The sequence below is a fragment of the Clarias gariepinus genome, chromosome 6, assembly GCF_024256425.1.
Source record: "Clarias gariepinus isolate MV-2021 ecotype Netherlands chromosome 6, CGAR_prim_01v2, whole genome shotgun sequence".
NCBI classification, from domain to species: domain Eukaryota; kingdom Metazoa; phylum Chordata; class Actinopteri; order Siluriformes; family Clariidae; genus Clarias; species Clarias gariepinus.
In genome coordinates, this window is record NC_071105.1 from 190,290 (window position 1) to 202,500 (window position 12,211).

At 47.8% G+C, this 12,211-nt stretch overlaps 1 protein-coding gene across 4 annotated transcripts in view; it reads right to left on the reverse strand.

Annotated features, from left to right (window-relative positions):
- itpr1a (inositol 1,4,5-trisphosphate receptor, type 1a) overlaps positions 1-12,211 on the reverse strand; it is a 147,565-nt gene that overhangs the window by 127,979 nt on the left and 7,375 nt on the right. For 2 of the 4 annotated variants that reach the window (XM_053498073.1, XM_053498072.1), the window contains exons 4-7: positions 8,775-8,890; positions 7,496-7,582; positions 7,215-7,373; positions 6,282-6,380 (exon numbers count right to left, since the gene is read on the reverse strand). In XM_053498073.1, the coding sequence (XP_053354048.1) occupies positions 6,282-6,380; positions 7,215-7,373; positions 7,496-7,582; positions 8,775-8,890 (461 nt within the window). Of the gene's footprint in view, positions 1-6,281; positions 6,381-6,500; positions 6,512-6,534; positions 6,547-7,214; positions 7,374-7,495; positions 7,583-8,774; positions 8,891-12,211 lie in introns of those variants that run through there. The other 2 variants (XM_053498075.1, XM_053498074.1) reach the window with 2 other exon arrangements.

The window sequence follows — 12,211 nt, forward strand, 5'->3', positions numbered from 1 at the left end:
GGGATATTTCCCTACTACCAAAAATCTACTAAGTGTTCATGAAATGTATTCTTAGTCGTATCCTTACCGGGCTAGTGGATGCAAACATCCTGTCCACTAAGCAAAAGGCCTATATTAAGAGGTAAGGGATGAATGAACATGTGTTCTGTTTAAAAACAGCCATAGATGATTTCAAACATGAGAGTGCAAAACTCTATTCAGTTTTTTTGGACTTCCGCGATGCATTTGGAACACTCCCACATAACATCATGATAAGGGCTCTGGAGGACCTGCCACAAGTGTACATCGATATAATTCAAGATGTGTATAAAAAACTCTTATATCCAGATCAATAGTCCAGCTCACAGAACAGATTCCCTTGCACCTTAAGAGTAAAACTGGTTGCCCATGGAGTGCAGTGAATTTCATTTTAGCCATTAATCGGTGGCTGGATTGGATGTGTCAGTGCACTCCTTCCGAAATCATGTTTTTAAACCTGGTACAAGCATTCGCTAATGATGTGCGAATGTCGTCTCTTAAGGGGGGGCCCCATACACAATATGCTATTCCTCGAGTGGTCGGGTCTCGAGGTAAAGGAGTCCAAATGCGCAGTGCTTTACGAAAGGAGAAGCGGTGGAAACAGGTGGCAAGAAATAATTACTGAATACACCACAAGGCTGCAAAAAATTGATGCATCCCCTTTACCACCGCTTATGAAAATAGATGCAATCAGACAGATAGCACTATCAAGAGTGCAACACTTCTTTGCCAATGTACATATATCAAGAAAGATTTTGCAGGACTTAAATAACAAAACTGTTAAGACAGTGAGAAGATGGCTTGGTCTGAACAGTCACACAACCTGCGATGTCATTCATCACAGCAGACGTGAAAGGGGCTTAGGAGTTCCAGACTTTGAGTGGACTTACATCGCCACTCAACTGTCACATCTACTGAGTATGCTTAACAACGACGATAGCATAGTAAGAGAAATGGCTCATGCTTCCCTTTTTCTTGACCTTGGGAAGCGCAAAGTCCCCCTCGCCCTAGTATCTTAAGTCAGCTTTCTAGGATTCCGTAAGAAAGCGAGTGGAAAACTTGACACTCACGCCGCCGGTTTTGGGGTTAGATCGGACTGGCCTGATCTCAACGATCCCTGCAACTGAGCTGGACTTGACCTGCAGTGGTCTGGAGTCGAGAACACACACGTTACACCTTATGAAGTACTGTCAAGAACTAACCTGGGTTGATCAGAAGATGTAGCTTTAGCAGTTAGCCCTTTGTAGCGTGAATGGTAAACCCAAACGCGGAAGAACACGAGTAGGCAGGATAATCACGCTTTTTAGTCTAAGGACTCTCACAAATAGGGAGTAAGGGAAAGACACAATCTAACTCGCGTCCTATAGATACACACTCGATCAGAAATTGAAACAAAGAAGGTAGTACTCACAGTTAGGTGAAGGATTCCGACGTAGCATCGGCGAAACTCAATGACTGAGTGAGGTGCTATGGTTTGTTTACCTCTTTTATACTTCCTGGTTCGCAACCGCTTAACTTCCGGGTCCTAGTGCCGGTCGCGTTCCGAGTGTGCATGACAGTACCCCCCTGTCTAGGACCGGCTCCAGACGCTCCTGAGGTGGAGGATACCCTGTGACGGTAGTCCTGGATGAGCTCAGGGTCGAGGATGAACCGTGCTGGAACCCAAGATCGCTCCTCGGGGCCGTAGCCTTCCCAATAGCCTTCCCCTGCCCCGAGGGCGCGAATTAAGGATCCATCGCACGGTGTAGGTGGGACCGCCGTCAATGATTCGGGGAGAAGCAGGGGGGGTGGGTGGAACCAGAGGTGAAGTGATGAAGGGTTTTAGCTGTGATGTATGGAAGACTGGGTGGATCCGGAGCGCCGCAGGCAGCTGGAGCCGGTAGGTGACAGGGTTAATCCGTAAAGTGATGCGGTATGGTCCAATAAACCTTGGTGATAATTTTCTTGATTCGGTGTGCAGATGGAAGTTTTTAGTTGATAACCATACCTTGTCACCTATGTGGTACAAACGTCCCGGCGGGTGTCGGCGGCGATGCTGGGCGACGTTGCTGGTGTTGGCTCGTTGGATGGCGCGATTAGCTTGGTTCCACATCCGCCGACACCTACGGACCAACTGTTGGGCCGATGGTACGTCAACCTCCGGTTCTTGATGGTTGAAAATTGGAGGATGGAAACCATGGCACACCTCAAATGGGCTTAGGTTGGTGGCTGAGGAGACGTGGAGGTTGTGGGACAGTTCGGCCCATTTGAGGTAGCGGGCCCAGGAGCGCTGGCGATCGGAAACGAAACATCTCAGGTAGCGCTCCAGTTGTTGGTTGGTCCGTTCCGTCTGACTATTAGTCTGGGGGTGGTAACAGACTACATGTGGAATTTAACAGACGGCAGAAGGCCTTCCAGAACCAGGCTGTGAACTAGGGCCCCCTGTCCGTGACATGTCCTTTGGGAACCCATGCAGTCGGACTACGTGTTCCAAAATCAATTCAGTGGTGTCCTTTGCTGATGGGAGTCCGGCTCGTGCCACCAGGTGCACGGCCTTGGAGAACGTTTGTAGATGTTGGGGTACGTGGAGTCGTCCAGGCAGCACACCTGCCGGTTCGGTCTCCGCCGCCTGTGCCTGGCGGACCCTGGTCTCCAAATCCCAGTGGAGGGGTGCAATGATTCGAGATGGAGGGATGACAGGCACGGGTTTCGCCCGGGGGAGATCGTCCTCATATTGGCGTGATAGGGCGTCGGCTTTAGTGTTCTTCAACCCCTGGCGATAAGAAAGATGGAAATTATATTGTTCAAAAAATAGTGCCCATCGTGCCTGTCGTGGATTAAGCTGTTTGAGGTTCTTGATGGTGATCAGGTTCTGGTGATCGGTCCAGATGATGAATGGCTCACTGGTGCCCTGGAGCCAGTGACGCCATTCCTCCAAAGCCCACTTTATGCCCAACAGGCCGCGGTCCCCTACCCCGTATCGCTGCTGAGTGGGGTCAAATTTTTTAGAGAAGAAACTGCAAGGGTGCAGTTTCTGGTCTGGACCTCGCTGGGAGAGAACTGCGCCGGCGCCCACATCCGACGCGTCCACCTCCACAACAAAGGGTTTGTTGGCATTTGGATGAAGAAGAATCGGGGCGGTGGTGAAGCGATGGCAGAGTTCCTTGAAGGCTGAGATGGCAGCTGGGTTGAGCTGAAATGGGTGAGATGAGGGCCTGGTCAATGTGGTTAATGGTGCTGCAACTGTACTGAAGCCCCGGATAAAGCAACGATAGAAATTCGCAAACCCGAGAAACCGCTGAAGCTGTTTGAGTGTCCTGGGTAGGGGCCAGTGACGTACAGCTTCTAGCTTCTGCGGGTCCATGTCCACACCCTGGGGCGAGATGACAAAACCCAGGAACGTGGTGGAGTGCTGGTGAAAAGCACATTCCTCCAGCTTGCAGTACAGTTGGTGAGCGAGCAATCTCTTTAAAACAGCACGTACGTGTTGGATATGTTCTTCCAGGTGGCGGGAGTAAATGAGGATGTCATCCAGGTAGACAAACACCCATCGGCCCAGCATGTATCGGAGGACGTCATTTATGAATTGTTGGAAAGCCGAGGGTGCGTTGCAGAGTCCGAATGGTATGACCAGGCTCTCATAATGTCCGGTGGGTGTAATGAATGCAGTCTTCCACTCATCACCCTCTCTGATGCGCACCAAGTTGTAGGCGCTCCGGAGGTCCAACTTGGTGAACACGGTGGCACCAGAGAGGGCGTCCAGGGCTGAGTTGGTGAGTGGTAGTGGATGTCTGTCCTTAATGGTGATGTTGTTTAGCCCCGATAGTCAACACATGGGTGAAGTTCGCCCCCTTTCTTCTTGACGAAGAAGAACCCCGCGGCGGCAGGCGAGGTGGAGGGCCGGATGGTCCCCTGACGGAGGGCGTTGGTGACGTATTCCTCCATCGCCTGCGTCTCCGAGATGGATAACGAGTAGAGATGGCCGACGGGAGGGACGGAACCCGGCTGAAGTTCTATCACCAGGTCGTATGGGCGATGAGGTGGGAGGTGGGTAGCTCGTCTCTTACAGAAAACTTCAGCCAAGTCCCGATAGGCGACAGGGATGGCGTTGGTGTCGACGTCTGGGCCTTGGACTCCCTGGAATACGTCCCAGTCTGTGCCTGTAGGCAGAGTTCGGTGCAGGTCGGCCCCCACTGGAGAATCCGGTTCCGGGTCCACGAAATGATCGGATCGTGCTGCAACAGCCAGGGATAGCCAAGGATGATGGGCGGTGATGAGATGGACGTGAGGAGGAATTGGAGAAGGTGGGTGCAGGCGGCAGGGTCCTAAGGGCTGGCTTCGGGCGAGAGAGGATGCGCTGATCGATACGGAGGGCGAGCTGGATCATCCCCTCCAGGGTAGCAGGAAGCTCTCGCCCAGCGAGCTCGTCTTTGATGCGTGGAGCCAGTCCCTCGTAGAAGGATGTCCGGAGCGCGGCATCTCCCCAGTTGGTCTGCACAGCGAGGGTCCGGAACTCAGCAGCGTACCGGCTCACGGACGATCCTCCCTGCCGCAGATGGTAGAGTTTGGCGTCGGTCTACACCTCACCCGCTGGGTGTTCGAACGTGAGTCTCAGTTGGCGGGTGAACTCATTATATGAGTGCGCGGTATCTTAATCCGCCCGGAAAACTGCCGTGGCCCACTCAGCTGCGTGCCCGGATAGCAACGAGACCAGAAGCGCGATGCGTAGCCGATCGGTGGAGTACCTGGTGGCACTGAACTCAAACACCAGATCAAGCGCTGTTAAAAACACATTACACTTCCCGTGCCGTCCCACTTATCCGGGAGTGGCAAAAATACATCGGAAGGAGGGGGGGGTTGGTGTGGCAACGCGGCCGCCGCGACGGGAGACCGGCTAGCCGCGCTATCCATAGCCGCCCGGAGATCCGCATTCTCCTGCCGGAGCTCCGCGACCTCCGCGACGTCTTGGAGGTCCCGCCGCAGATTAGCGATCTCCCCGGTTAGCGTGTTGATCTGTCATTCTGTCAAGAACTAACCTGGGATGACCAGAAGACGTAGCTTTAGCGGTTAGCCCTTTGTAGCGTGAATGGTAAACCCAAACGCGGAAGAACACGAGTAGGCAGGATAATCACGCTTTTTAGTCGAAGGACTCTCACAAATGGGGAGTAAGGGAAAGACACAATCTAACCTGCGTCCTATAGATACACACTCGATCAGGAATTGAAACCAAGAAGGTGAGTACTCACAGTTAGGTGAAGGATTCCGACGTAGCATCGGCGAAACTCAATGACTGAGCGAGGTGCGCTTAACTTCCAGGTCCTAGTGCCGGTCACGCTCCGAGTGTGCATGACAAGTTCTAATTAAAGTGTCACTGTGACCGCAACAGTACTGCAGGACGGTCTGCGCTATTCAATCCCACTTGGAAACAGCCGCGCGTCTCTGCTATCAATCAAACACCATCAGGGTCTGAGACATTGGAGAGGACTCAAACTCCAAGGAAAGCTCGCCTGTATCCTTTCCGCAGATCACTCCATCTCACATTCACTTTTTCACAATTCATCTATTGATGAAGACATAATAATTTTTACAGTCAAAGCAAGGCTTCAGGTTTACCCAACAAGGTTAAACCTGTCAATCTGGTACCCTCGCTCCCACTCACCACTCTGTATACATCATGGACAAGAGCAAGTCATTGAATCCATGTCACACATATTGAATGGCTGTTATTTCTACTAAGGTCTTTATGTATCTACACATGATAGAATTGTGGACATTATATCGGAGAATGTATCATCTTTATTTTCCCCAACAGTGTTAGTACATAAAAATTGTGTTGTTAGACAGCAAATGTTTTCTAGGTGTTCTACAAAAATGCCTGTGTTCTCTGATTTAAATGCCACCAGGCCTGATATTATGGTCATTGATGAGAACAATAAAAACAAAAAAAACTGGCCTTGGCTACAAATGTCAATATCTGGTACTTATCTTTGGCAGCCTGGGCCATGTGCATGGGCTCGTCATTAGGGTTCATAGGATAGTTGGCTTTACAAAAGCAAGGGCAAAGCAAATTGCCAAAAACTCTTCAATATCCTCCATTATTGGAAGTCACCATATATGGAGGAGAAGGTGTTGTGTATCCATAAATCTGCTGTTCTGAATCGTCATCAGACCCACATTGGTGGATCATGCCTGAGCAGTGTTTTAGATCTGTAACATTAATGTACTTATGTGTATTTATTAAGAATTGTGGACATAAATAAAGTAGTTAAAATGTGTGTTCATACCTCATTACATCCAGGATTATCTACAAGCTGATGGCCGCTAGCATGAAGAGGCTGTCCGGCATTCACAGGATTTAACACAACCTTATCACCGATGACCACCTGTAACACACACACACACACACATACACACACACACACACACACACACACACACACACATACAGACACAGCACTGTAACACTCACAATGTCTCCTATAGAACGAGACCATAACACTCACACTGTCTCCTATAGAGCAAGACTGTAACACTCACACTGTCTCCTATAGAGCGAGACTGTAACACTCACACTGTCTCCTATAGAGCGAGACTGTAACACTCACACTGTCTCCTATAGAGCGAGACTGTAACACTCACCCTGTCTCCTATAGAGCGAGACCGTAACACTCACACTGCCTCCTATAGAGCGAGATCGTAACACTCACACTGTCTCCTATAGAGCGAGACTGTAACACTCACACTGTCTCCTATAGAGCGAGACTGTAACACTCACACTGTCTCCTATAGAGCGAGACTGTAACACTCACACTGTCTCCTATAGAGCGAGACTGTAACACTCACACTGTCTCCTATAGAGCGAGACCGTGAAACTCACACTGTCTCCTATAGAGCGAGACTGTAACACTCACACTGTCTCCTATAGAGCGAGACCGTAACACTCACACTGTCTCCTATAGAGCGAGACTGTAACACTCACACTGTCTCCTATAGAGCGAGATCGTAACACTCACACTGTCTCCTATAGAGCGAGACTGTAACACTCACACTGTCTCCTATAGAGCGAGACTGTAACACTCACACTGTCTCCTATAGAGCGAGACTGTAACACTCACACTGTCTCCTATAGAGCGAGACTGTAACACTCACACTGTCTCCTATAGAGCGAGACTGTAACACTCACACTGTCTCCTATAGAGCGAGACTGTAACACTCACACTGTCTCCTATAGAACGTAGCTTGTAGAAAGGTTGAATGTAAAACCAGGATCCTTCGTTTCCTGCAGCATCCAGCGTCACTCGCATGGCATTTTTCTCCAATAGAGCAGGCAGACGCTTATTCACAGTCAGGTATTTATTACTCTTTAGGTGGAGGAGCTGAACACACACACACATACACACACAGACACAACACACACACACACACACACACACAGTTGATAGTGCAGATGACATGGCTTGATTAGAAAGTCTGTGTGTTTGCATGTAGGCTGTTTCACCTGGATGACATTTCCATACTGGATGACGGTCCCTAACAGCTTCTTGTTCTCCGATTCATTTTGTTTCTTCTCTAAATCAGCGGCATGCTGAAGACAAAGGATAGGAAACAACACAAAATGTTAACTCTTTAAAATTACTAGAATTTTAATTTAAATGTAAGTTTAATTTCCTGTTAATTGCATCTTATTGTGATAAACAATTTGACACCTTTGGCAGCAGATCAACCAGTTTTGCTTAACTGCTCAATATTTGGGTGCATTTCCTGTGCATGCTATAACTGCATCTAGTCGACAACCTACCAACATCACAAAAACTGCTGCATTTTTATTTTGTGATGTTTTTGCAGACTTGTAGCGCAGCTTTTCAGTTGCTGACGTTTGCCAGCTGCTCCCAGGCGTGATGAGAGATATAAACTCTCCATTTAGTCCTTGGTATTTCCCAAAGTCTTCTCCCCAGTGGACACGCCTGAAACACTTCCTCAATAAGGCATTCGTGAGGGATCCTAACCAGATCCTCCGAACCACTTTAACTGACTCCTTTCATTGGAATGCATTCCACCCGCAACCTCACTTATCTTGTGAGCCCTCTTCTTACTACAGCAAACCGGTATATATCATACATATAAGCTGCTCATCTGTCTGTGACTCTCTCAATCCACTCTGCCGTCGTTCAACTCGAGCAAAAGCATGAGATCCAATCACTTCCCTGCTTTGGGCAGAGACAACCCACCCACTTCTGGCTGAGAACCATGGCCTCAGATTTAAAGGTGTTAAAGTCACTATTCAATAAGGCCATCAGGACCACATCATCTGCAAATAGCTAAGATACAATCCTGAGCTCACCAAATTGGACACATTCAGCTCATTTGCTGCACCCTTGCGAATTATGTCTATATAATTTGTAAATAGAATTAAAGTGCAGCTCTGGCAAAGTCCTACATGCACCAGGAACATGTCTGATCTGATGCTGGTGATGTAGACCAGACATGCACACCGGTTAAATTAAACTTACATTGGTCCTCCTGAATCTGATGGTCGACTAATGTCCAGCACCGGGATTTAACAGAAAAGATAAGAAGCCTCAAAAATGCTTTATATTTTATAAAATGCGTTTAAACACACCTTTTCAAAATCAAAATCTCTAACTCGAATGACTTCAATCATACTGTAAAAACATCATCCATGTAACTGTAGCTATCGGCTAACTGTTAGCTAAACAGATAAATAACTAACAATCAGAACCTCAGCTCGTAGTTGTTAGCCCAGATAACATGCTCACATGTAGTTTGTTGAGCAGAACCGTGTCAGTAGTACTCGTTCCTCCTGGTTTGGCAGCTTTCCAAAACTGTTTCTGCGCTGAATATCTGTTCATGGGACACAGTCTGAACAGACAGTCTAATAGAGAGAGAGAGAAATTAAACAAAAGTCATAATATAAACTGTCATGAGCTACATTCCAGCTGGAACAGGCAGACGTGACAGTGTGTCTGTGTGTGTGTGTGTGTGTGTGTGTGTGAGTGTCTTCATAGTAAAAAGTTGGAAGAGTTGTTACCCCCAACACGGCAGCTGGCACTGAACAGAGACAGAACTGGATTATTGAATGTAAATTATGAAGCACTCAGAAACCCACAGGATGTCAAGTTCACTGTTTCACTCACACTCACACACACTCACACACACACACACACACACACACACACACAGACTCATTTATATTTTCATTCGTTGTCCTTCTGCTTTTCCTGGAGGAACAGCTGTCTGGTCTACTGGGAGAACCTCCACCTGTGAGAGCTTCTGCCTGTTTATGGGTGAAGGTCAGACTATATCTGTTTATCTGTATACCAGGCATTTCCATCTCTCTCTCTCACACACGCACAACACACACACACACACACACTGACCCTGACAGTAAACTAGCATCCCACATTCCCAAAGCAAGTTTCCATTAGGAGGGTCTAATCTGTTCAGACTGTCCCTCTGGCATGAGACGGAATTTCTCCTGAATATTCCCGAAACGAAACACTGGCAGGATGAATCACTTCATGTGTTGTGATGTAAGTACTCTAGGGCTCACCATTTTCACACTGTACAGAATTGACAGCAGATCTGCAGCTTGTGTGTCGAGCATGACGTGCGTTACAATCCTTTCTAAAACGATTCGGAAGCATGTCATGTTCTGAGCAGGGACGGAATGTTTTTCATTCGACACACTCGTGTATGTCAGGTGGATGTTACAGTCCAGGAGGCCACAAAACAACCCCTAACACCACACCCTACACGTACACACACACCCAACAAAAATACACAAACGTCAGTTTCACACACTTTAACACAACCATGAACAAACAGAGTGTGTCTGATAAGTTTGGTCTGTGAAGAGGAGGGAAGAGTCTCTAATGTTCCTGAAGGAGCTGCAGCTTTTACCAAATAAGGAGAGAGGGGGAGCAAGAGAGAGGGGGGAGGGGAGAATATCGAAATTCAGTTGATAAAATGGCAAAATACGTAGAATCAACAAGAGGAATGTAGGCTCACACACACACACACACACACACACAATATTTAGAAGTAAAAGAAACATCACAGACAGGAGTTATAGGATTTTAAGTATCTGTGTGTGTGTGTGTGTGTGTGTGTGTGTGTGTGTGTGTGTGTTTCTCTTTTCTCTCTCCTCTTGCCCAGGAGTGTCAATTTTAAGTTCAGGTCAGCTATACATGAACAGAGAACCATGAAGAACCCATGAAAAGCAGCAAGAACTGCTGAACCGCAGTCACACACGTTGAGAAACAGTAAGAAATGTGAAGGTGTGTGTGTGTGTGTGTGAGAGTGTGTGTGTGAGTGTGTATTTATGCATGTGTTTATATTCACAGGAAATACTGCACATTCCTCTGTAGAGACACTCAGAGGGCACCATGGACCTCTACACACACCACACACACACACATACACACACACACCACACACATACACACACACACACCACACACATACACACACACATCACACATACACCACACACATACACACACACACACACACCACACACATACACACACACACACCACACACATACACACACACATCACACATACACCACACACACACACACACATACACACACACCACACACATACACACACACACACCACACACATACACACACACATCACACAAACACCACACACACACACACACATACACACACACACACACACACACACCACACACATACACAGAAACACACCACACATACACCCACACACACCTCACACACACACACCCACACACACACACCACACACATACACACACACACCACACATACACCACACACACACACACACACACCACACACATACACACACACACCACACATACACCACACACACACACACACACACCACACACATACACACACACACACCACACACATACACACACACATCACACATACACCACACACACACACACACACCACACACAGAAACACACCATACATACACCCACACACACACACCACACATACACCCACACACACACACACCACACATACACCCACACACACACACCACACACACACACACACACACACACCACACATACACCACACACACACACACCACACACATACACACACACCACACATACACACACACACCACACACACACACCACACACATACACACACACACACACCACACACATACACACACACACATATACACACACACACACCACACATACACCCACACACACACACCACACACATACACACACACACACCACACATACACCCACACACACACCACACACACACACACACCACACACATACACACACACACACGCACACCACACACATACACTGTTTCTCTGGGGACTTGACAGTCCGATAGTTCAGGACTGGAACTTTCTACAAGTCTACCTGGGTCTTCAATAACTACCTGGACTCCATATTAACATCAATTAACATCAGCTATTATAGCTGAACTGCCTCCCACCCTACACACTGTATAAATGCAGATCATTTACTGCTTTCTGTTTCACCCAGATGAGGATGGGTTCCCTGTTGAGTCTGGTTCCTCTCAAGGTTTCTTCCTATTACCATCTCAGGGAGTTTTTCCTTGCCACTGTCGCCCTCGGCTTGCTCACCAGGGACAAACTGACCATTTTGATTCATACAAATTCACATTTCATACAAACTTAAATAATTCTTTTGATTGTGTAAAGCTGCTTTGCGGCAATGAAAATTGCTAAAAGCACTATACAAATAAAATTGAATTGAATTGAATTGAATACACACACACATACACCCACACACACACACACCACACACCACACACACATCACACATACACCCACACAGACATACACCACACACCACAGACACACACACACACACACCACACACACACACACACCACACACACCACACACCACACACATTCACACACACACACCACACACACACACACCACACACACCACACACCACACACATACACACACACACCACACACACACACACGCACACACCACACACATACACACACATACACCCCCCCCCCCACACACACAAGCACACACACATACATATTAAGAAACCTGACCTCGACCCCTGTCAGCTGTCCAATTACAGGCCAATATCAAACGTCCCCTTTATCTCTAAGATTCTGGAAAAGATAGTAGCGGAGCAGCTATGCTCATATCTACATAGAAATGG